We start from the raw sequence: 26,738 nt of genomic DNA, 5'->3' as shown, positions 1-26,738 counted from the left end.
AACATCATACGGTGGTGTTCCTGTACCCCTGTTCCCTGTGCTGCTTGGCAGTAGAGGTCAGGGCTTTTGGAATAGCCTAGGTGAGTAAGTTCAGTGGATTTTGGATTTTGCGGGTGGTACACACTAGTCACTGGAGGATGGGGCAGCAACCAAGAGGTTGCTTTGTTCTGGGCAAGTACAGTGCATTCAGTCACACTTCTGACTGTGCTTTGTAGATGGTAACAAAGGCTTGGGTGCATCATGAGAAATGAGTTTCACAATAATTGTGTACCCAAACCTAGAACCTCTGCTTGAAGTCATTGTTTCTGGTCAGTGATGTTAATGATGGGGGAGTTGGTATTGGTATTGTCGTTGCATGTCAAGGGTAGATATCTGGTCTCTTGGGGATGGTCAATACTGGCATGTTTATGGTGCAAATGCTATTTGCCGCCGATTTTAGATTTAGAGATACAGCGCGGAAACAGGCCCTTCGGGCCCACCGAGTCCGTGCCGCCCAGCGATCCCCGCACATTAACACTATCCTACACACACTAGGGACAATTTTTACATTTACCCAGTCAATTAACCTACAAACCTGTACGTCTTTGGAGTGTGGGAGGAAACCGAAGATCTCGGAGAAAACCCACGCAGATCACGGGGAGAACGTACAAACACCATACAGACGGCGCCCGTAGTCAGGATCGAACCTGAGTCTCCGGCGCTGCATTCGCTGTAAGGCAGCAACTCTATCGCTGCGCCACCGTGCCGCCCACGATTAGCCCTTGCCTACATATTGTCCCGGTTTTGCTGCATGTAAGTACAACTTCCTTGTTTGCTGGGGAGTTGTCCAAGTTGGAATTGAATATTATACAATTATCACCACTTAGATTATGGAAGGAATACCACAATGAAGTTCATTATTGAGCCTTAGTCTTTTCTTTTTGGGCACAGATTGAGTGTTCCCATCCTCCACATGGGGGCCCATCTCCTCCACCCCAAAGTCAAGGTCTTTTTTTAGAAAATCAGACATTTCGATGTCAGTCTTGCTAATTTTTCTGATCTGTTCACTCCGAGCCAGATAGAGTATGGACAGCTGCTTCAAGAAGTCAAGTCATTATGTTCAATAGTGGACTTTACTTGGATACATATCTCAAAACATTGATAATAAAATGTTTGGGAGTAACTTTGCAAGTCAGACAGCATCTCTGGAAAGGGGCTGGGGGGGGGGCATCTATCTATATATTACTAAAACTCTCATCTTGTATATTCAGTTTGTTCCTGAAATACAGCCAAAACGGTACACGATGGCACAACAATTTTAGGCACACCCTACTCACCGTTCCCCTGCGGTTTCGATTGATCAAGTTTTGTTACATTTTAAAAGCAATTAACTTAATAAACTTTAATAAATGCACTACCCCCCCCCCCCCCCCGCCGGGAGGACTGGCGCCCGTCTCGGCGTGCCCCGTGCCTGACCTTCCTCTCGGTGGCAGAGGGTCAAAGAAGATGGCAGTCGCCTTCCAGCTGCCGCTGCAGGAGAGCGAACTCCACGGCTCAACAGGTCCACTGCTCGCTCTGGCCATCTAGGGCCGGGGTGAGTGGCTCCCTCTCCCCTTTCCTCTCCCCCCTCGCCCGCCCACGGCCCCGGGGGAGACTCCCCGGCCAGCAACGGGTCCATGGGTTGTCAATTGGGGGACGGTTGCCGGGCCCGCAGGAAAGCGTTGCACCCAATGGGGGTTGCCGGGCCCGCAGGAGAGGGTTGCACCCAATGGGGGTTGCCGGGCCCGCAGGAGAGGGTTGCACCCAATGGGGGTTGCCGGGCCCGCAGGAGAGGGTTGCACCCAATGGGGGTTGCCGGGCCCGCAGGAGAGGGTTGCACCCAACGGGTCCATGCCCGTCTAGTTTTACCAAAAAAGTGAAGGACTCATTGATCATTCTGTTGGGTTGTAACCTATCCGAGTAGTAGACGTGTGGCTGCACTCTGGCAAGGAAAATGGCCCAGGATACAAAGGTCGGTATGGGAATGGCAAGAGGAGCTAAAATAATGGGCAACCTGGGTATCCAGCAGGCCATGCAAGTGTTCCATGAAATGGTCACCTAATCTACACTTGGTATCGCTGTAAAGGAGGCCACATCCGGAGCACTGAATGCAGTAAGTGAAGTTAGAGGACATGCATATGAATCCTTGTCTCACCTGGAAGAGCTGCTGGAGTCTCTGGGTGTATGTGGGAGAGGATGGTAAGGACAGCTGTTATATCTCCCGATACAGGAGAAAGTATCTGGAGCTGGGACGGTTTGGGTGTGAAGGGATGAATGAACCAATAAATTGTGGAGTGAATAGTCTCCATGGAAAGGGGTGGGAATGAAAAGATGTGACTGGTGGTAGGATCACGTTGAACACAGATAATTGTGTGTTAGATGTGGAGACTAGTGGGGTGAAAAGTAAGGACCAGGGGAACTCTATCCTTGTTCCATCTGCAGGAAGGAGGAGCAAGGAGAACAACAGGACAGAGAGGAGACATGGGTGAGGGATCCAACATTTCTCAGGTGAGTCATAGAAACATAGAAAATAGGTGCAGGAGTAGGCCATTCGGCCCTTCATGATCATGGCTGAACATCCAACTCAGTATCCCGACCCTGCCTTCTCTCCATACCCCCTGATCCCTTTAGCCACAAGGGCCACATCTAACTCCCTCTTAAATATAGCCAATGAACTGGCCTCAACTACCTTCTGTGGCAGAGAATTCCACAGATTCACCACTCTCTGTGTGAAAAAAAACTTTCTCATCTCGGTCCTAAAAGACTTCCCCCTTATCCTTAAACTGTGACCCCTTGTTCTGGACTTCCCCAACATCGGGAACAATCTTCCTGCATCTAGCCTGTCCAACCCCACAAATGTACAAAGGCAAGACCAAATCAACTGGATTAAGACTGTAGATACCTGATCTTTTCAGGGAACTGTGGGAGTCAGTGGGTTTATAGTAGATGCCAGTCTATAGTTTCTTTCCTGTGATGGGGGCATAGGGATTGAGAAAAGGGAGAAATGTGTCAGAGATAGTCCAAATCAATTTGAGGGCAGGGTGGAAGTCAATGGTAAAGTTAATGGAATCAATGAGTTCTGCACAGGTGCTGCAGGCAAGCCCCATGCAGTCGTCCGCGTAGCGAGGAGTTGGGGCATGGTGCTCGTGTACATTTGGAACAAGGTTTGTTTGGTGTACAACAGTAGAGTTAGAGTTGAGTTGAGTTAGAGTAGAGTTAACTCTTAAGTTAACTCTTACTAGCGGTAGAGTTGCTGCCTTACAGCGAATGCAGCGCCGGAGACTCAGGTTCGATCCTGACTACGGGCGCCGTCTGTACGGAGTTTGTACGTTCTCCCCGTGACCTGCGTGGGTTTTCTCCGAGATCTTCGGTTTCCTCCCACATTCCAAAGACGTACAGGTATGTAGGTTAATTGACTGGGTAAAATGTAAAAAATTGTCCCTAGCGTGTGTAGGATAGTGTTAATGTGCGGGGATCGCTGGGCGTCGCGGACTCGGTGGGCTGAAGGGGCTGTTTCTGCGCTGTATCTCTAAATCTAAAAAAAATCTAAAACAAAAAGGCAGGCATAGCTGAGGACCAAGTGATATAGAAATGTGAAAACGCACATCTCCAGATTCAGAGACAGTTTCTTCCCAACTGTTATCAGGCAATTGAATCATCCTATCAACAACTAGAGAGCAGTCCTGAGCTGCTATCTACCTCATTGGAGACCCTCAGACTCTCTTTAATTGGACTTTACTGGTCTTTATCTTGCACTAAACATTATTCCCTTCATCATTTTTCTGTACACTGTGGACGGCTTAATTGTAATCATGTATTGTCTTTCCGCTGACTGGTTAGCTGGCAACAAAAGCTTTTCACTGTGCTCATAAACGAGACTAAACTAAACTAAACTAAAAGTGAATGCCATTGCTACACTTTAAACTTGAAGAAAGTGAAATGAGTTCAAAGAAGTTGTTGAGGGTGAGCACACGTCCCGCCAGGCAGAGTGTTAGTAGAGGGAAACCGGACAGCTCTAGGTCCTCCTCCATTGCCAGTGAGTCCACAAGCAAACTGCAGGAGCAGCACCTTATATTCCACATGGGTAGCTTACAACTCAATGGTAACTGCCCGCACCCTCTCCCCCCCCTCCTCTCTTTCATATCCCCACCCTGATACGTATCTATTCTCCCATCATCCCAGCCTCTTTCCCCTTCTCTCCATCCCCTTGCGCCTACTCTATATCTCACCCTCTGGCTTTACATTTCACTCCTCTTCTCTCCTTATCTCAGTCTTTTATTTACTTTTCATCTCTAGTCTTTGTCCACCCATTTGCAAATCAAACCCCTTTCTCTTGCACCCACCTGCCTGCCAAGCTTTACCTCGCCCCTGCCTCCTTTCCAGCTTTCTCCATCTTACGACAATCAGTCTGAAGGGTGCCAACCCAAAATACCGCCTATCCATGTCCTCCAGGAATGCTGCCAGACCTGCTGTGATTCTCCAGTACTTTGTGGGTTTTTTTGTAAATGGTATCTGCAGTTCCTGGTGTCTTCAAAAAATATATACCTGCATCAGAACAATTCTTTCCCATTGGCGTTAGACCAAAATCCCATAGATTCACTCCCCTCATCAAACCGTTTTAGCCCATGTTTTGCATGTGATTGAACCTTTGACCCATTATTCTCGATGCAAGACTTCATCTATTATAGGCAAGAATAGATTAATAACGAATCTAGCTATTTTGCTTCAAATATTTTTCAGTCAATGCACAAAAGAACAATATTTTACAATGACCGATAACCCATTTTTTCAGCAAGGAATTTTATTAGCAATTTAAGAAATAATTTGAAAGTTTATGATACACAAAACAGAATATTTGATTTCTGACTATTAAGTTCTTCATCGAATCATCTCAAGAATCAATAATTAAAAAGATAATGCACAGAAATAGGAAATGTTCTCAAATTAACCAGATTTTAAGATATGTGAAGTTACTAAGGGGGTCACTGAGTGGTTAATGCATATTCTCTCACCAGGACATCGAGACAACAATGTGCAGTTGACCTGATCTGTGATCAGACTGAAACATATGGTAAGCTGCGAACCGCGTGAGATTGGGTGGGCTCCATTTCGGAAAAGAAAGATAAACAAAACACTAAGCAACAATTGTTTTAATTCATTACAGTTCACCTGCTCCGTTCACAGTACTCTTAATCATGTAGAATAAATGCCACCCTCACTTATCTGTGGCTTGTTTGGTTAAAGAACCCTGCCCCGACTATCTCAATTGTGGCAATTACCAGATCACTTTTGCCTGACTGCTCATGATTTAAACAGGGGGTCAAAGGATTAGCCTTCATAATTATGACCGAGGCAGCAGTGAAATTTCTGCAGCAAAGTGGTAAATAGGTGAGATCCAATAATAATGTCATGTGGCGGCACAAAAGGAAGTTTGCAATGATGACGGAGCATAGAACAAAAAAGTTATATAGTGGTAATTCAACCCATCCTGGTTCAAAAAGGTACCCAAGACACTGCCTCGCCAAGTGAGCTCAATTTTGATGAGGAAGCATCCTTTCCAAATGGTCTGAATCATTTAACGATAAACAGTCAATAGTCCGTAAGCTTTCTGCCCTTTTCTCTTGAATGAGCTCTGCATAAAAATAGATACACGTGATTATAATTACGCATGCATTTGTCACACCCGGAACCAGATGCAGAGGAAACAGTTAGCTCCCAGCTAATCTATACAGTCCTCTAAAACTCCTTTGAAAGTTTGGAGCGACAGGGAAAGGGTAATGTTCAGAAACGTAACAATGATTGAATACTACACTGGATGTAACCTATATCCACATTGATTCACACCTACAAACAGTTCAATACATCGTGGGGGATGCTACAAATAAAAGCACAATTAAAAGATATTGTCTACTAAATTAGAGTCATTTATACTGTATCTTTAAACAAAAAAGTAACGAATACAAAAGTACGCAGTGACCACTGAATGACCACCAAAGCAGGGGAGGGTTGGGTGCAGATGGGGGATTGATTACACATGTGTCACCAGCACATTTCAAAAAATCGATTTTTTAGTTTGTGGAAATTCTTAAATTCATTTCTCAGAACATCACTGGCTGAGTGCTATGGGAGCTAAATTATCCCAGTCCAGGAGGTAGCAGCATCTTATTGGTTTTTATGTTTATCTTTTCAACAAATTCCATTGTGCCTTGTATATGAACGGGTTACATTTTCCTGCCCTGTACTGCTAATCATTCAGGAACATTTATTCAAAAGAATTTAAACTTCTAGATTATTATCACAGGCGTATAAAAAAAGTTATAAACGTGGAGTCTGTTTTTTCTGTAAAAGCCATGCAAGTTAGAAACAGAAACACAATCAATCGGTGGGGAAGGAACTGCCAGACATGAAGCTATTTACTTCTTACTTGTACCTGATTTGTGAACAAAGACTGTATTGTAGGTCAGGAAAAACAATATTTTGATAAAAGTATGTGTTTTGTAAAAGTGCCATTACATTGACATTGCTGGAAGTGATGAATTTCAAATTGGGAAATTAGGATCTGTTTCATAAAAGATGTGGGACTCATGACACGGAACTCAGCCGGCATTATGCCAGCATGCAGAATATTTTGTTCCATGAAGTTTCTTTTGTAAAAAAAATGACACCCAACTGGAAAATCTTGAAGCATGCATTTAGATCATTTACAGCTCTTAAATTGAGCACACATCATTTCAGTATTATGCTTGAAGACAGTAAAATGAAAACATCAGGGAAGTGTTATAGAACCCTTTCATCATATTTGCCTAGAATCTGTGCATTAGAAAGACAATCGTGCAACATTAAAGGTTAAACTACCAGTGGTGTCTGACACTAGACAACAGTGAACAGAGATAAGTCACACACTGTACATTAAAGGATACATCTGACAGCTATGCACAATTATTAACAGAATACATAAATACACAACATTTTTGATAGCAAGTCTTTTTGGGGAAGACTAACTGGGCAGGGCATTTAGTGATGAAGACTGATTCTAAACGACCAGGTGTGTTTAATACAATAGCGGCAAGAATCAAAAAAGCAACTGTTAAAGCAAAGGTTCTCTGTTGTCTGAGTCTATGTGTCTGTGATGCTGCTGCTGCAAGCAAGATTTTCATTGTACCTGTACCTCACCATCCAGACCCTTCTTCAGTCTGATGTCAGGGGAGTGGGCGGGACAGAGATAGAATGTAGTTGGAGACAGCAAGACTGGTGGGAGAACTGGGGGGGGGGGGGGGGGAGGGGATGGAGAGAGAGTCAGTTCAAGATATTTGTGCAGTAAAATAACAGAATGAAACAAGAACTAATAATCAGCTGTCACTAAGATGGTCATTTTGGAGAGAATCATGCCATTCATATGATTTTCCACTATTTTGTTGTAGTGACTTGGAGCTGTTTAGTTTTACTCTCTGAAGGAAGACGAGGACTAAGTCTTGAATTGGATTTTATCCCATTTAACCTGTGAAAGCTGGCTTCAGAAATCTGTGTGCACTGTTGTCCCCTTTACATTCCTGTGCTACCTTTTTCACACTTTCGTTAGTTTTGTTCAATATTCCTTTCACAAGATTCACAACTTCTTCGCAACTAGCCTTCAAAACTGACCATCATTCTTTCACGTTGGGCCTAATGTAGACAAGATTAAAGTTGAACTGGAACTCAAAAGGTTCACAGTGATGTGAAATCAAGAAAACCCTGGAATAAATAGAATTAAAAGTACCCTACAATATCAATCTGAATCTGAAGTAAGTTTCTTTCAATATCCTGGAAAGTGTAAAGATCTGAGGTTACAAGTGAACATGAAAATCTCCACAGCAGAATTGGACAAAAAGATTGATAAAATAAATCTCGATTTACAAAGACATTTGACAAAATAAAGAGGATTACTGGTTAAAAAAGCATTATATTTGAGAAATTTGGATCCAGGGAGTCAAGTAGATGTCAAGTTTCAATATAACTGAGATCTTATTGCATGTTTGAATTGCTTCGGCAGTCCAGTGAACCCCAAAATGAAAACAGCAGGAGGCTAATCCCAACTCACTCATTTCGTAACTCAAATTTGGTCCCCATATCTGAGGAAGGATGTGCTGGCTCTGGAGAGGGTCCAGAGGAGGTTTACAAGAATGATTCCAGGAATGAGTGGGTTAGCATATGATGAGCTTTTGCAGCACTGGGCCTGTACTCGCTGGAGTTTAGAAGGTTGAGAGGGGACCGCATTGAAACTTACAGAATAATGAAAGGCAGAGATAGAGTGGATGTGGAAAGGATGTTTCCACTGATGGGAGAGTCTAGGACCAGAGGTCATAGCCTTAGAATGAAAGGGCGCTCTTTTAGAAAGGAGATGAGGAGGAACTTCTTTAGTCAGAGGGTAGTTAATCTGTGGAACTCATTGCCACAGAGAGCTGTGGAGGCTAAACCAGTGGATATTTTTAAGGCAGAGATAGACAAATTCTTAGGTAGATACAAAATGATGGAGTAAGTCAACGGGTCAGGCAGCATCTCTGGAGAGAAGGAACGGGTGACATTTCGGTTCAAAACCCTTCTTCAGACTGATGTCAGGGGAGGGGCGGGACAAAGATAGGATGTAGTCGGAGACAGGAAGACTGGTGGAGAACTGGGAAGGGGGAGGGAATAGAGAGGGAAACCAGGGACTATCTGAAGTTAGAGAAGTCAATGTTCATACCATTGGGGTGTAAACTACCCAAGCGAAATATGACAAATTCTTGATTAGAATGGGTGTCAAAGCTTATGGGGAGAAGGCAGGAAAATGGGATTAGGAGGCAGAGATCAGCCATGATTGAATGGCGGAGTAGACTAGATGGGCCGAATGGCCCAATTCTACTCCTATAACTTGTGAACTTATGAACTTGTAACCTTCTACAAAATAGCATACAAACTTCTTTGCCTCAACATTTAGCTACCAAGGCTGAAAATATTGCATGGTTTGTACGGGAGGATTATTTGTATGACTGCCATCCTTTTTTCAAACTTTCTCAAATGCTTTGTGGTTTCAACATTATAGTAGCTAAACCACTTGCAAAAATTGGATCCATTTCGTTGAACACAAGTTACATAGAAATGCACAATATGCAATTCCTGATTCATCCAGACGAATTATTTTTCTGTGCTTCCTTCCTACTGCTGCATATAAATGAAATATAGTCCTAAGACAGTGTGATCTTAAACATACTAATTTGGAGTTTTACCATTATTACTCTGCAGAGTTTATATAAAACAGGCTGATGAAGCATGGACAAAAAAAAAGCTTTGTTATTAAATAGCAAGGAAAGTTGTACTTTTTTTCTTTTTTCCATAGCAACCAAAATGTAATTCAGAGGAAGGAGGCTAATTCCTATGTTCATATTCCAGACGGAAAATATTATTAATGCCAATTTATTTTACTCCAATTCCACCAAAACATTCATGAATATTTTTATAACATTTGCATATTATGACATCAAGAATACCTGTAATATTGTCCAAGTACTTATTTTGTTCCTATGGAAAACAATTGATCAAACACAGAGGCATTGAAGCAGTTCTTTGAACTAGACATGCTACTAACTGCGAGTCCTGGATCACAAATCCAGAAGGCGTACAACCAAGTTGTGTTAAAATTGCAAGCAGCACAAAGAGATTAGGAATTTGTCACAAAGAAACGTACGTAAGTCTACCGCTAAAGAAAAAAGTAGAAATAGTTATTGATTTTGGTAATCTGGAACAATAGGAAGATCAGCACAAAAAATTGAAATAGTGGAGCACAAAGGAAAAGACACAAGTGGACAGAAAGAAGTTGTATGTGCAGTTCACACAGTGCATTCTGTCAGTAGAGCTTCAACTCTTTTTGTACAGTGGGAATGGCAGACACGAGAAGCTCTGGATAGGTAAGCAGAGGAGCAGTGGGACAGTTTTATTGAGAGGGAAACTGCAAGCTGTGCTTTCTGGTCTTCACTGGATAACTTTATCCAGATGTCTTGATGTAAAGCTGATTCTGCAAGACGTAATCAATAACTGGCTGATTCAAATATTCCACCACATGGCCATCACCATGTTGCAAAGCAAGTCTGTCAAATACAAATAAAAATGTTTAGTCATAATGCAGTTGAGTGATAAATTCATTTGCTTGTCTAAATATGTCCACTAACTTTACAGTTACTTTGTTTTCTGGTATAATTGAGAGCAAGAGAGAGAAGGTTTGAGATGAAGTCACCTTCAGAAATGGCAGAGAGTTGTAAATGGAGTTTACACCATCACATTTAATTGCCAAGTTTTCCATTTCAAGATTGAGATTTTCATCCAGCAAGAAGAACAGATGATTGACTTGTACGTACGTCTACACTATCTTAAGGTTCAAAATTATTATTGATACTGTGACATGCTGATGGATTTACATGATCCTCTCAACTTTCTCCAAGACATATGAAAAATTTCACCTCTTTATACATAAAACTCAAAACTAATCCAATTTGCTGATTCGGTTTAGGTTTATTATTGTCACGTATACTGAGATACAGTGAAAAGCTTTGTTTTGCCTGCTATCCAAATAGATTAGATATACGGTACATAAATACAATCAAGTCAAACTCAAGTACAATAGATAGAGCAAAGAGGAAGATGCAGAGTACAGAATGTAGTCTTAGAATTGTAGCGCATCAGTTCCAATGTCCACAATGGGGCGGAGGTGAACAGGACAGTACTCGAGCTAATGGATCATTCGGAAGCTTGATAACAGAGGGGAAGTTGTTACTGAGTCTGCCTTTGCACGTCTTCAAGCTTCCGTAAATGTTGCCGGACAGGAGCAAGGAAAAAAGGAAAGAACAGGGTGGGACAAGTCTTTGATTAAGTTGGCTACTTTTCCGAGACAGTGTAGATGAAGTCGATGGTGGAAAGTCTGGTCTGTGTGATGAACCAGACTACATTTACAACTCTCTGTAATTTCTTGTGGTCTTGGGCAAAGCTGTTCCCTAACCAAGCTGTGATGCAACCTGACAGTATGCTTTCTATGGTACAGTATGCTTTCTACCTCATCAATCAAATGTCAACTTTCACCAATACGAAGCATCCTCACACAAAACGTGTGGGTGATTTGAAATAGCCATGACATTCACTGAACACACATGAAATAGGTCAGCATCTATCCAGCTGTAAGAAGAAGATTCCTACCTGCTCTTGGTAGAACTCACAACAGACATGGGGTGGTTAGTATCATCCTTTACAGCAAGAATGTTATCCTGTTTAAGAGCAGAAAAGATGAAATGCATTTTACCAGATACAACAGATACAAATTAGATGCAAATAAATCTACAATCCACTGCGTCTTTTCATAATCTTGAGTTTATTACTACCAATGTCAATGCTGCAGAACAAAGTTTGTTGTGAATTCAGAATTAACACGATCTCATCTCGGAGTGATGAGGATGAGTCTGCGATATTATGCCCTATCTGATTTAATATCATGCATCAGACACATTTGACTGCTGGCAACAGTTCATGGACAGGTTTGGTTCATTTCTATTCCGTTACACAAATGTTAATTGTTTTGGGGTATCGTGGTGCAGATGTCAATGTATTAAATGTTTAAGATTCTTTGGCATTGGTTAGCAGTATATGATGTGTGCATTATGACTTTAGGAGTATTAATAGCACACAAGTGTTTTGGGTACATTCATGGCTATGCAATCATCTTAAATATTCTATCCTTTGCACAAACAAACAAATGAAATAAGAACAGATAAGAAGAAATAAGAAATAAGAAGAACAGATTGGTAAAGGTGCAGAAGCACTTCTTTCTATTCCGTACTGTTGTAACAAGTGAAATTGTTGTACATGCATTGAATATTAATTAAAGTGAAAGGAGTTATTACCTGTTTTTACTCGGTTCGAGTTCATTGCAACCACCAATTATTATTTTGTTGTTCAAATATTTCTTATCGAAATAATTTCTCATGCTACAAACCATGCCCTTGCACTTCACTGTAAAATTGGTTTATATCTATCAAATAACCAGGAAAATTATTTCAGGATAAAATCTCGCTGAATAAAATGGCAAGGGCTCACCTTGTATTTGCGAAGCATCGAGGAATGATTGAGGATCCTGTCCGTGTCTACATTGTCACGTGGGACAACCACTATTCCAAAATCACCCACTATCACTTCCACCTGAGGAGAGAAATTTCAAGGTACAATTAAAATCACAATTATCTAGATTACTGCAGAGAATGGTAATGGATTTTTAAAGATTTCAAAATACCAGCCAAAGTTGATGCAGACAGATTGTAGCCACGGGGAGTGGGGGGGGGATGGGGGGGGGGGGGGATGGGGGGGGGGGGGAATGGGGTGGCGGACAACGCATTCATAGAAAAGCTGTTATATTGTCATTTTCCATAACACATCAAATGCACACGCGTAAGTTGGAGAAAAACAGTTGTTACATAGTCAGATAAATTAAATGGATGGACATGTATTCTTTTTTATTTTGTTATTCCGCAACTGAATATTTTTTGTTGGTTGTTTGTGAATTCCCGCAGGGTAAATATATGCTACGCAAACTGCTCTAACTGCGGATGTGACCTGTACTAAGAGCTGGATGCATGAGGAACTGAATGAAGCAGATGGCCAAAATAATTCACAGGTTATAATTCCCATTTTTATCTTGTATATACAGTATACGTGGATAAAAGGCAAACTAGAGAAGCATATTGTACAGCTTTGAATAAGCTTGATAATTGTGTTAAAAGCAGCTTCGGGAAAGTAGCACAAGGTGGGCTATGCCTTAGATGTTCCCCCATCTTGTCTAGTCTATCAGGAATGGTGATAAGTGAAAGCCAGACTTTTGTTGCAGGCAGGAATTTCAAGTACAATATTTACACTTTCATTTCTAAACACTCTTTTAACATGAAGCACAAAGTCAAAATACCCTCTCTATGGTAAGTTCAACCATTATTTCTCCTGAACCCTGCAAACATAACAATGATATTGCAGGGAAGGATACTTACATCTTCCTCATTCCACAGGCCTGGGATACAGAAGGATTCCAGCAAGTCACTCCCACACAGCAACAAGATCCGGAGCTCTACATAGTTGGAAGAGGAATCAAGATAGTATTTTACACTGGGGAATATGTTATTCCAAACACAGGGGGTTTACGTTGAATTCACAATCATCAAATAATATATGCAGGGGAAGTTCTGCATGAGCCTGAAAAGACGAGGGAAGTTTAGGAATTGCCTTCACTTAATCTGCAATATCCCTTCCGCCAGATTTATTTCTCTTTCGTTTTTGTGTACTCAACAGAAAAGTTGAGCAATGTGAAGACAACCAACAATGCACAGTAAGGATTTTACTTGTTTTAACCACGGTACTATTTTGCTTCCTATATGGCAACACTGAATCCTTTACACATAGTGAGTGCCCATTCCAACACTCCTCAATGCTTTATTAAGCTGCTGCAGTCATAGTGATGTTTGATTTGCCACAGCAAATGGTGTGAATACATGGTCTACTTGGGCCATTTTAGAATAAACTGATTTTTTTTGTGTTTCTTTTCCAAAATAGTTTTATAAATCACCGCTCTCGATTTTAATGATGTATTCCAAAACTATGTTCACCCAAGGCCTTCCGTGTACCTGTGGGCATCACACCTTCCCTCATCTGGGCACAAATATAACTATTATTGGGATCCAGCAATAGGATGCTTCACCCAGGGTCTGTGAATCGCCTTTTTGGCCCGGGCCAGGAGTGGTGGGGTGTGAAGAGTGTGTGGGCTTTGAGTGGCTTAAAAATCAGACAAGATAAGGGCAGTAGAGCTTTTCCACATGGAACATGAACAAGCCAGAGGGATTTTGATATTCCATGGCCACATTAATGGCACTTTAAAAAAATAAATCTGGATAATTCAATTAACCGATTTTAAAATGATGTCTCCAGTTAGTTGCTTCAGGATCTGAACTTAACAGTATAATCACGATTCCCAACATAATGCATTCAGGACTGTCTCGGCAGCAATCGGCAGCAGGTTTATAGAGGAGTTAGATCCTTTTTTAGAACAACTGAGTGTGCAACGTTTGCTTATGGATGATTGTTTAAATTCGAGGGTTCAGCACGCTAATCTGGTTCCATGAGCTCAGCTCAGCAGGGAGTCACAATACAGAACCATGGTTATCGGACCAATTGCAACCCTCCTCCCTCCGCAAAAGGAAGGAATTAAGCATTTGAAATCAGTTAGGGGTAAGATCAGAACTGCATCGAAACAGAGATGGGGATTATCATGCATAATTAACCTATATTTGTTAACCAGGCTAATACCACATTGCTTGTTCATATTAATGATTGTCACCCCCAGCCAGTGCTAACCATTGTTCATCACTGCATTTATTAGCAAAGGTGCAAATTACAGGAGTTTTCAGCTTTGGTTAAAACTAGCCTGCAACGTGTAAAGCCAGCCTACATCTCTCAGAGAAGCAATTCACTGTTGCTGAAGTAGGAGCCAGCATGGCTGTGAGAAACACAGAAGGATGGTATAGCGTGGAATTCATCAGGCTGCAAGATTTATGTACGCTGCATTGCAGTCTCCATTTGCGGTATATGACAGGGGATAGGCCTTGGACGTTAGAGAGGCGTTAAAGAGGTCCCCTGGGCACTCGGACTTGGTTGCTATGGAAATCAATGCCAAGTTTCAAGGTACCATCCTGAATAAAGCTGCAAGAGGTCGTTGTGCTGTTTTTCAGGCTTATACAATCATACCATAAATGAAAAGATGATATAAACAATTTTTATTTGCAGCAGTTGGTCTTTAACCAAACAGCATGTGCAATGTTGTAACTATAGCCATGTGACACGTTAACATCCCACTAAATTTAAGACTGCTCTTACCAGCTAACAAACACGCAGCACTTCCTTCAAATGCCACAACCTACCCATTGCTAAGTGAACCATATTTCATCAACGATCTCGAGGAATTAGGCCTCCATCGTTGGTGACAAGCGTCACAATCTCATCACTTGCACACACTGGGCATTATTCAACCACGACCACAACTTCACCCCAACGTACTGCAGGCACTCACTGACAAAATGTCAAACAGGGGGCAGGTACAACCTCCATGGAGACGATGCTACATCAGGCTGTGGCCAGTAGAGAAGCGAACGCTAAAACTCAAACCAAATCTTCTTTCCTCAATCACCACCCTGTTCTGGGTCCCACGCTGCAGAGGTTCCACGCCTGGCCTTCTTATTTTCCACCCTCCCTTCACTTAATTAATATTGAATGCATTTTATTTCAAATGCCCAAGAATTGTACCCAGCCAAGCACTGGCGGTAAAGCAGGAACACAATGATGCAGACCACTACTTGATTTTACATTCACAATGTGACCAGGGCCTGAGCTACAGGGAAAGATTTGGCAAGCTAGGATTTCATTCCTTGGAGTGCATACAACTAAGGGGTGATCTTAAAGGGGTATATAAAATTATGAGGGGAATTGATAGGGTGAATGCACATAGATTTTTTTTACCCAGTGCAAATGAATCAAGAAGGTGAAAGGGGAAAAATTTAATAGGAACCTGAGGGGCGATTTTTTTCACTCAGAGGATGGTGGGAATATGGAATGAGCTGCCAGAAGAGGTCGTCTAGCCAGGTGTAATAACAACATTTAAAAGACACTTGGATAAGTACATGAATAGGAATGGTTTAGAGGAATGTAGAGCAAATGGGACCAGCGTGGGGCATTGCGGTTGGCATGGATGAGTTGGGCTGAAGGGGCTGTTTCCAAGCTGCTTGACTCTGGCTCTGTAATAGGATCTGATGCTGTGCCCACCATTCTGAACAAGCAGCAGTTTCTCCAGCGTCTGATCACAGCAGTACAAGCTCTGGCTATTCATGTGCAATGTAGACTGTGGCATCATGGATAACTGTGCCTGAGGTAGCATCTAGGGGAAATGCAGCCAGCTGTCTGTGGCTGAGCTGAGTCCCTGCCCTGGGGAAACGTGAACTTGGTGCTCGTCAGGACGGCACTATCAACACTCTGCCAGATGCTTTCCTGTTGCCAACACAGCTCACTGAAGAAGGGTCTCGACCCGAAGCGTCACCCATTCCTTCTCTCCAGAGATGTTGCCTGACCCGCTGAGTTACTCCAGCACTTTATGTCGACCTTCAATTTAAACCAGCATCTGCAGTTTTTTTCCTGCACTCACTGCCACCTTCCAGACACTGAGTAATGCCCAGCTGATTCCTCCAGGCCCCCACAGGCCACCTGCGGTCTCCTCTACCAGACTTGGCCCAGACATTCAAGGTTAACATATGATGAATGTTTGACGGCACAGGGCCTGTACTCGCTGGAGTTCAGAAGAATGAGGGGGGGACCACATTGAAACGTACCGAATAGTGAAAGGCTTGGATAGAGTGGATGTGGAGAGGATGTTTCCACTAGCGGGAGAGTCTAGGACCAGAGGTCATAGCCTCCGAATTAAAGGATGTTTCTTTAGGAAAGAGATGAGGAGGCATTTCTTTAGTCAGAGGGTGGTGAATCTGTGGAATTCTTTGCCACAGAAGGCTGTAGAGGCCATCAATGGATACTTTTAAGGCAGAGATAGATAGATTCTTGATTAGTATGGGTGTCAGGGGTTATGGGGGGAAGGCAGGAGAATGGGGTTATGAGGGAGAGTTAGATCAGCCATGATTGAATGGCAGAATAGACTTGATGGGCCAAATGGCCTAATTCTGCTCCGATCACTTATAATTACATAGGACCACAGAGGCAGGTGAAGGTACAGAGCATTGAGGGAATGCACGTGGGATCCTTAGTGTCCAGCAGATGTAGTTTAGGGTAATAATTTTGTGGTGGCTTTTAATTTTGATTGCCATAGAGTGGAGGCTCTGGTGATCAACAGCTCTGGCAAGAGAAACTGAAACATAGACCCTTCCCTTTGAATAGAGAGCTTCCTTCACAGAAGGATAAATGACAAACTGTAATCTGCTGCAAGTATCTCCACCTCCAGCCTGGACGTTGTTGGACAGCACCACGAATGAATGAATAAATGAATGGTATTCTATTATCACATGTGACCTGTCACAGTGAGGTTCTTTGTTTTGCACACACACACACACACGTATGCAGCGAGTCTCCACACACAGGGAGCTGACAAAGTCACAAAGTCCATTTGGTCCTCAGTGGCCCCTCCTTGTTCTCTCGGCGACTCCCCCGCGCTGGGTCCCCTTTGTTTTCTCAATGCCCCCCCCCCCCCCCCACTCTGAGTCTCCCATTCTTCTCAGTGCCCCCCCCCCTCATGCTGGGTCTCCCATTCTTCTCGCCCCCCCCCCCCCCCACGCTGGGTCCCCCATTGTTCTAGGTGCCAGGTCCGGCACCCACCATGGCCCAGACCAGCCTCCGGCACTCACAAGGGCCCGGCCTGGTCCGATCTCCGACGCCCTCTGCCGGCGCCTGTCCCCAACCACCGATAATGTGGTCCTTTTGCTGTGAGATTATAGTTATTGGCTACAGGAGCTTGCAGACTTTCGGGATGCCGTCCCTACTGAAATCATGCCACAAAATGTGATGAACAACCTCCCAAATTCCTGGCTCTCAGACTGAAGATTTTGCTTCCTGTCGAACTCCCATGTGCCTTTTGCCCTTGCTGGATTTCAAGGAAAATGAGGACTACCCAGATGTGGTGCCAATTGATTTTGTGCAGAGGCAACACACACAGCTGGCAAAATGTACATTAGCAATATTCACATAATGCAGAGTATTGAATCTTCAATCAATTCCAGAAAACGGCTAACTGTTGGAACTGTAAGCAAAGTGCGGCACAGTGGAGCAATGGCAGCGCCAGAGACCCAGGTTAAATCGTGACTACTGGTGCTGTCTGTACGGAGTTTGTACGTTCTCGCCGTGTCCTGCTTGGGGTTTCACCGAGATCTTCGGTTTACTCCAACACTTACAGGTTTGTAGGTTAATTGGCTCAGTATAAATGTAAAATTGTCCCTAGTGTGCGCTGGATAGGGTTACTGTGCGGGGATGCTGGACGCTGTGGACTCGGTGGGCCGAAGGACCAGTTTCCATGCTGTATCTCTAATAATGTGCCAGTAGAAGTCAAGCAGTGACTAAACTGTAAGCAATGGATAATCCACTTAAATAGCAGTGATTTGAGGTTCTCTTGCTGCTGAAACTACAGGTGTGTTAGATGTCAAAAATGATATTATCCCAAATCACTGCTTCTCTACTCAATCCAGTGTTTATTTCCTCATCCTTCCCCAATATGACACCTCAATAACTCACCCCAATACTGAATTTGGAACTTCTAGATCACATGTTGTATGCAAACATTGGGAAAATAACAACTTCTGAAGGTTTACAACAAACATAGTTAATGGAAGAAGCTATCTCAGTATTGTGCTCATGGAAACCAGAGATTTGACAAACCATTTCAAAGGCAAGCAGGAAGAAAGCAGGAATCCAACCGTTCATTCTAAGCAGCTTGAAGATCGGACTGCAACAACATTGGAAACGGCTTTATTTATGTTGCAAACTTGCAGTCTGTGGACACTGAATTGGAAATTGTTTCAAGAGGATCTTGGCATTGTCAGTGTTTTGTCAGACTGTCCCCATAATAATTACAACTGAATTCATGCAATGTTTCTAAAAAGAAAAATTGTGACCTATGTTGAAAGTCAGCTGGAAATGATTACACTCACCAATCTCTTCATATCTCATGGCCGTACCCAGGTTTGCATTTTCATCTGAGGTAGAGACATAATCAGTAAAAGACTGTTATTAAAAGATTGTTTGCATTCAGAATGACAACCCTTCCACAATCTATTGCCTACAGACAAAAGCCCTTATAGAGGTATATAAAATCATGAGGGGCATAGATAACTTGGATGGTTACAGTCTTTCTCCCAGTGTAGGGGAGTCTAACATTGGAAGAATAGATGTAAAGTAAGAGGGGAAAGATTTAAAGGGGACGAGAGGGACAACTTTTTCACACAGAGGGTGATTCCACAGGAATGAGTTGCTGGAGGAAGTTGTGAAGAATGGTGCAATTACAGCATTTAAAAGTTTTGGACAGGCACATCTTTCTAGGACAGATTTAGAGGGATATGAGCCAAATCCAGGCAGGTGGGACTAGCTCAGGTACACAACTTGGTTTGCACAGATGAGTTGCACTGATGGGCCTATTTCTGAGCTGATTATGCAGGTCTCGGCGAGCCCATCCCAATAGTATTGTGAACAGTTTTGGTCTCCTCACCTGAGCAAGGTCATATTTGCCATGGAGGAAGTTTAATTTCTGGCACGTGAGATGGCACTGCCATATGTGAAGAAATCACAAATTACAAGTTTAGGTTAAGAATAAGAGGAGATATAATTAAAAATATAATTTAAATTTCTAAAATTCTGACAGGCCTGGACAGATGCCCAAGAATTGGAGGTGTGGTGAGGGGCAGGGTGGATAGAGAGTGCAATCTCAGGTTATGGGACAGGTATAGATGAAGGAGCAACTTAGAAACATAGAAAATAGGTGCAGGAGGAGGCCATTCGGCCCTTCGAGCCAGCACCGCCATTCATTGTGATCATGGCTGATCATCCACAATCAATAACCCATGTCTGCCTCCTCCCCATATCCCTTGATTCCACTAGCCTCTAGAGCTCTATCTAACTCTCTCTTAAATCCATCCAGTGATTTGACCTCCACTGCCCTCTGTGGCAGAGAATTCCACAAATTCACAACTCTCTGTGTGAAAAAGTTCCTTCTCACTTCAGTTTTAAATGGCCTCCCCTTTATTCTAAGACTGTGGCCCCTGGTTCGGGACTCGCCCAACATTGGGAACATTTTTCCTGCCTCTCATCCTTCTAAACTCCAGTGAATACAAGCCTAGTCTTTTTAATCTTTCCTCATATGTCAGTCCCGCCACCCCAGTGATCAATCTCGTGAACTTACGCTGCACTGCCTCAATTACAAGGATGTCCTTCCACAAATTAGGAGACCAAAACTGCACACAATAATCCAGATTGATCACTTCTTCACTCAGATGGAGGGGGATGAACTGTGGACTTCCCTCCCACAGGGGGCTGTAGTGACTATGTTGTTGACTATATTAAAAAAGAATATAGATACATTTCTAGACCCTGCATCCATCCAATATTATCCCCATTTAAATGGATGGGAAATTCTTTGGAAAAGATGGAAAAGACCTTTTGAAATCCTGGGCCTCAGCACCTGATCTCCATTCAGCCATAACAAATGGCAGATAAATATCCTGTAATGTACTATCGGCAAGTATCAAAACATAAAATCTCACCTTTAATGTTTATTAAAAATCAAAAAGGTAAGAATCTTGCTTGCTGCAGGATCCCAAGCACATGGACACAGACAGACAAAAAAACAAAACAAATTATACATAAACTGCACAAGATTCTGAAAGATGACTGTGCAAAATAAAAGGACAAATGCAAAAACATTATGAGAAAAACCCCATAGTAGTGCATGAATTGTGCTGCAATGCTCCATTATCGAGGCAGGGCTAGGGTTGTGTACATTGGTTCAAGAGCCTGATAGTTGTTGGTAAGTAACTGATCTTCAACGTGGTGGTGTGGGACTTCAGGCTTCTGCACCACCTGCCTGATGGTAATGGTGACAAAAGGACATTGCCTACAATGTGATAGATGTCACCTTCCTGAGGCAGCTCCCCATGTAGATGGTGAAAAGCCTTGTTTGCGTGCTATCCAGGCGAGTCGTGCAATACACCAGTGCAATAAAGTGACAAACGATTAAACATAGTGCAAAGAGATAAATACATCAAAACCTAGATTGAGGGAAGCTTCCACATGTTGAGTTCTCATGTTATGAGCGTCCATTACAGAAACAACCCTCCCCTCCACTGAATGCATCTACTTGAGCCACTGCCTCAAGAAGATGGCATCTATCATCAAGCAGCCCACCATCTGGACCAGTGCAGAATATAGTGTTACAGCATTATAGCATTAGAGTTAGCAAGAACAAGTCCAAGGTCCACAATGGGTTAGGTTCAGCTGCTGCTGAACTCATTAGCCTTTCTTCAGGGAAGTGTGTTTGGTAAGACTGAAACAGATGTTTGTCTTGTCTTTCCATGGGAAGATTACCCGCAGCTTCCGAACATGAATTCAAGATGCTGGAAACTGGAACATACTTGTAAAAAGTTTAAACTCTTATTGTCAGGCTGCTAGAATTTGACCCTTAATTTGTTAACATTCCATTGTGACATTCTCTGAAGTGTGGTATAAATTCTAATACATTGAAAAGGAGCACTCAAGGCCTATGTTATAAAACTTGGATATATCCAGAGATTTTACAATTGCATCAAATGGTATCAAAATATGTTTTTTTATGATGCTTTGGTGCGCGGGAGTTCCAATAACCGGGCTGCTTGAAGGTAATGTAGATTAACGCAGTACTTGCACTATCATATTAGACTGCAAACAAAAAACACAGGCTTTCCTTTGTGTAATAATTGATGTGGAAATGCTTTTTGGGTCAGCAGAATGTAGGAAACAAATTTGAATTGGCGACTAATGCACAAGGAATCTGTACATGATTGTGGATTAGCCAAATGCTTGGATTTTTGTAGAAGTTTTAGTCAAAAGGCAACAGCGTTTTTCTGAGACTCATTGTCAGTGCTTTCGCTGGCATCTGTCTGTACTTTGAATTGCCTCCTTTTATATCACGGAATCATCTCCATGGCAATCGTTTAGCAAATCGGCTGCACACAACATTTCCTGTTATATGTGGAAAATGTACTGAGTATGTTGCAAATCTCAGTGGAATTGTTCAGTGAGTCAGAGGATGTGCTTCTTATATTACTCAGAACATCATGCAATGTTACAGCTTTCCCTCTCTCTGTTCCGGATGTTCATTTGGCCTTAATTCTGATTGATTGTTGATCTAACAATGGTAAATAAAGTGAGGCATGGCTTGAGGGTAATGGAGCCATTTGGCTGAGTTGCGTAGGCGTAGCAGACTTGGAGAACTGGAAAAACAATGGCAGATTATCAGTGTTGGAGCAGGTTATGAATATTTGTGTTATGCCAGAATTTACTTCAACATTTTTACATGGCCAACTACCCTTCATGAATCCAACCTATTTTTCTTTGGAAACATTAAACCAACACACTTTAACCAGAACCACAAAACATCACATGCAATGAAATCTCAGAATCCAACTGAAAACACAAGTTAGGTGCAAACTATGCATCGCTTTTTCAGTTGGATTTCTAATGAGCTTGGAGCTCCCGGAAAACATTTAACCAATGGTTCTTATTATGTTTCGTGTTATTATGTGCAAGTCATCTGTCTATCTATACCAAACACAAGTGCTGGAATAACTCAACGGGTCGGGTAGCATCTCTGGAAGGAAGGGATAAGTGATGTTTCAGGTCAAGACCCTTCTTCAGACCCTGAAGAAGGGTCGCAATCCAAAACATCTCCAATCCAGTTCCTCCACAGATGCTGCCTGGATTGCTGAGTTACTCCAGCACTTTATGTTTTGCTCAAGAATGTTGCATCTGCAGTTCCTTCTGTGCCCATCTGCACAGATCAATAATATGACCTTTGTACTTCTGACTCAGGAACAATTTTTTGATATTGGAAATGGTCCCCTGCCAAAAACACAATTTCAAAATTTTTAAATGCAATGATGTTTTTGTCATTTTAAGTGCCTAATTGTGGGTAAGTTTAATGTTCTCTGTTTATAAACATATGCTTTGAACAAGGCTATTTAACATGGTGCAGGCCTCACGAGAGAGTACTTTTGGATGTTCAAGTACCAGGAGTGTTTGTCCGATCAGGAGCTTGTCTTTACGCAAATTAAATGATGCACTTACCCACAAAGGTGAAGCGTTCAACATGTGGACGAACACAGCAGATTTTCCCCAGACTTTCGCTCACCTTCCCCAGGATTCGAACTGCAAAGCAAATACAATAGAAAACTGGGTATGTAAGAGGTAACCACAAAAGCAACTCAGTGGCAAGGTAATAAAATGTAGAAATCACAACTCTCTGGAAGAATGAATGTTTCTTTGACAGCAAGCATCCTTTGCCGATAGAAAGTCACAAAACATTTTACTGCTTCCCAACCCAAAACACTGTCTGTCCATTTTCCTCCACAGATGCTGCCTGACCCATTGAATCCCCAGCAGTTTGTTTTTGCTCAAGAATCCAGCACCTGCGATCTCTTGTGTCTCTCAACAAAAATTGTGGGGCCTCGATGCAATTATGTATCAAGTATTGTATGATGGATTTTTACACGGTTTAAGTTGCTGTCTGACAAACTGGGTGGTAAACTGACCCACTGCTTGCCGGCCTGTGGTTATGAAGAATCTCATGGATTATTTAACAGTCAATAGTCAATAGTCATTTATTTATCACATACACATAAATGTGCAGTGAAATGAAAAATTACCCGCAGTTCAACAATAAGACCAATAAGAATAATCAATAAAAATGCAATAACACACACAATCATAAACTAACACCAACAGAGAGATGGGGTTTTCTCAAAACTAGTTAAACAGACTAGTTCTTAACATGTTATCCATGCTTACACATGCACACTCAAACACACACACTTTCTGCATGTGGTGTTCTTATGCAGGAAACCAACTTGTGTACAGAATGCTCTACACAGAGTAAATGAATAATGGGGTAATCCATGTTTTATAACTGCTGAAAAATCAAATGCCTGACTTAACTGAGAAAATGCCATGCTCTGTGTAAAATAATGAGATTAAATTCTTAACAGTGATAGGTGGGCAGGCAGAGGGTGAGTTTACTACCCAGTTTAAGAGACAGCAGCTTAAACCAAGTAACCTTTTAGGGGTTGGTATTTGGAAAAGTTGTGGCCAAGTTGTGAAGAGGCAGCATTAGCAATTACATGGAATTTGCATAATGTCAATATTGTACTTTTTATAATTGTTTGGCTCTCTAAAATTAACAGATTTTATGAAAATGATCATTCCAAGAAAGATGGGGTTTTGATAACGAGAAAGCTTTTGCACATTGCAAAGACATTAATCAACAACTTCTGTCTGGCCTGTCAATAGTTGGCTTCAGTGCCCCTTTTCATAGGTGTGCCTAAACATTTGCGCAAGATTTTCCAGCAGTATCACACTCAAACTGAGTAGCAAAAATGGTAATTACAACATCTCAACATTAATCATACCCCATCCTCAACCCTCCCCTCCCTCTCCAATCTCCTGACTCACAACCCTTCTATTTAATATAGAGCAAACCTTACAAATTCCTGGCACATAATGACACAGAACAGTATGGAGTAAAATGCTGGAGTAACTCAGCGGGACAGGCAGCATCTCTGGAGAGAAGGAATGGGTCAATGCTGCCTGTCCCACTGAGTTACTCCAGCATTTTGTGTCATTCTTCGGTTTAAAGCAGCATCTGCAGTTCCTTCATACACAGTATGGGGTTCATCTCGGTTTTCAGGCGGTTATTTGGCACTCCGAGAAATAAACTCGTGAAGTGTTTGGTGAGCACTGGCTATATATCACAGTATTCTTTCATTGGACACTGAAGAAGGTCTAATTATGTGGAAGATAAGCTTTCAACCGTTGACTGGTGTTTGTAACTTTGAGATTGTTGTGGTTCTTTATCCTTCTGCACGTGTGGTTCACTTTTTCTTGTCGAATGTATAACTGCTTGGTAGTTGACTGTCATCAGCACATATCCCAATGAGACGGCAGTGGAAGGAGCCAGAGACAGCACCGCTGTTTCTTATTATGCCACTCACAAATCAAAGTACACTGCATTTCAATCATCTTGATACAAATTCAAAATAAATGAAAATGCTTCAAAATGAACAAATATGTTTTTTTCATGGTTATTGAACATCTACCTACTGTAGAACGGTTTCGGTCCTGACTTGTTGAACGTGTGTAGCTTCATTGTTATGAGTTCTCTGACTAATGTTTGCTGAAATATTGCCTCTCAATGGTGAACTCATTGTTTGTGTAAGAAAGAACTGCAGATGCTGGTTTAAATCGAAGGTAGACACAAAATGCTGGAGTAACTCAGCGGGACGGGCATCATCTCTGGAGTGAAGGAATGGGTGACGTTTCGGGTCGAGACCCTTCTTCAGACTCATTATTGTTGGATATGTTAGGAATAGCAAACAGGAAGCTGGCTTAAACACTGTCTAGCACGATTACAGCCTAGCTTTCAGTGGGCCTGATTTGTGACTACATGTGCAGCATAAGTACCATCAGCGGTTTTAATACTATCCCACGCAACTCCGGCCTCCTCTGTAATAAAACAGGTTATTCCCATCACCATCTCCAAAAACCCATCCATCCACTAAACACTGTAGATACTCTCTCTAAAGGAACACCTCATGCCAAGAATGTAATGAATGGTTTGTCTGATGCTGCAGAATCTGCTCTAAATGATTAACCTGGCGGTTTCTCATGAGCCATTGAGCTTTGAGCCAGATCCACTGAGATATATGCAGATTATATTGACTTCCTCTCAATATCGTACACAAAGGTTTTGCTCTAAAGACTGATGTGGCATCTGTGGAATTCTCTGCCTCAGAGGGCAGTGGAAGCCAATTCTCTGAATACATTCAAGAGAGAGCTAGATAGAGCTCTTAAGGATAGCGGAGTCAGGGGGTATGGGGAGAAAGCAGGAACGGGGTACTGATTGAGAATGATCAGCCATGATCATATTGAATGGCGGTGCTGGCTCGAAGGGCCGAATGGCCTACTCCTGCACCTATTGTCTATTGTCTATAATAAGTACCAGGGTTGCAGTGCTGCCAGAGCTCACTGGAGCGCCGCTCCGGCACCTCTGTAACCGCTGTAATCTCAAACAGCGGGGAATTTTAACTAGCGGGGAATTTAACAGCAGCCGCTCCGGCACCAGTGACAGCTCCGGCACCTAAAAGAATTAGCACTGCAACACTGATAAGTATCAGCTGGGGACTTCATATGCAAACATTTAACATGTTCGTACTGTGAGATCATGTGCAGTATTTTCAAGTTGCTGTCAGTGCATTGAAAGTTATTGAGTTAATCTTCATCAAAACAGGACAGATAGGAACATCACAAGAGCATTTTAAACATTCCTGCTTGAAGGTCACAATGGTGATTTATAACCTTAAGTGAATTAGCCTTGGGCAATTTGGATGCTGCACAGACTAAATCTGGCACAGAACTGCACTTATGAAATTGAATTAAATTCCAGGTTAATACAAATAGCAACTGAAAATAAACATTGTACACTATCAACAAGAACAAATAATAGATGAGGTATTAATCTTTATTTAGTTTTCCAGTGAAATATTGGGTCTGGTGTAGGAACTAATTTTGTTGACAGAGGTGGCTGGTGTTGTTCAGAGTGCCATCTAGAGGGCATGCTGCATTGTTGAATACATGATTGTTGCTTATTCATCACGAACATGCAAACAGTGCAAGGTTTCGATGAAAGCAGGGGTCACAGAGTGCGATTTTAGATCAATCATGAACAACTGCACCTCTTAACAGATGGAAACCAATGCCATAGACTGGCTCCAGGATTCTGTGATCAGGAGTCAGTGAGTGGTTATTCAGGGAAACAGAATATTCCAGCACAAAAAACAGGTTGGCCCATTTAATTTGTGCTGAAGACAGACACAAAAAGCTGGAGTAACTCAGCGGGTCAGACAGCA

The 26,738-nt window shown here is 42.4% G+C and overlaps 1 protein-coding gene across 1 annotated transcript in view; it reads right to left on the bottom strand.

The window, feature by feature from the left end:
- Window positions 1–4,815: 4,815 nt before the first annotated feature.
- nmnat2 (nicotinamide nucleotide adenylyltransferase 2) overlaps window positions 4,816–26,738 on the bottom strand; it is a 218,971-nt gene continuing 197,048 nt past the window's right edge. The window contains exons 6-11 of the mRNA XM_078407588.1: window positions 22,906–22,986; window positions 18,744–18,788; window positions 13,050–13,126; window positions 12,112–12,213; window positions 11,218–11,285; window positions 4,816–10,118 (exon numbers count right to left, since the gene is read on the bottom strand). Of these exons, the coding sequence (XP_078263714.1) occupies window positions 10,016–10,118; window positions 11,218–11,285; window positions 12,112–12,213; window positions 13,050–13,126; window positions 18,744–18,788; window positions 22,906–22,986 (476 nt within the window). The 3' untranslated portion in view covers window positions 4,816–10,015. The remainder of the gene's footprint in view (window positions 10,119–11,217; window positions 11,286–12,111; window positions 12,214–13,049; window positions 13,127–18,743; window positions 18,789–22,905; window positions 22,987–26,738) is intronic.

The sequence above is a fragment of the Rhinoraja longicauda genome, chromosome 11 (genome assembly GCF_053455715.1).
Source record: "Rhinoraja longicauda isolate Sanriku21f chromosome 11, sRhiLon1.1, whole genome shotgun sequence".
Taxonomy (NCBI): Eukaryota; Metazoa; Chordata; class Chondrichthyes; order Rajiformes; family Arhynchobatidae; genus Rhinoraja; species Rhinoraja longicauda.
Note: the sequence above shows the minus strand (reverse complement) of the source record. Positions and strands in the feature narration are given on the sequence as shown.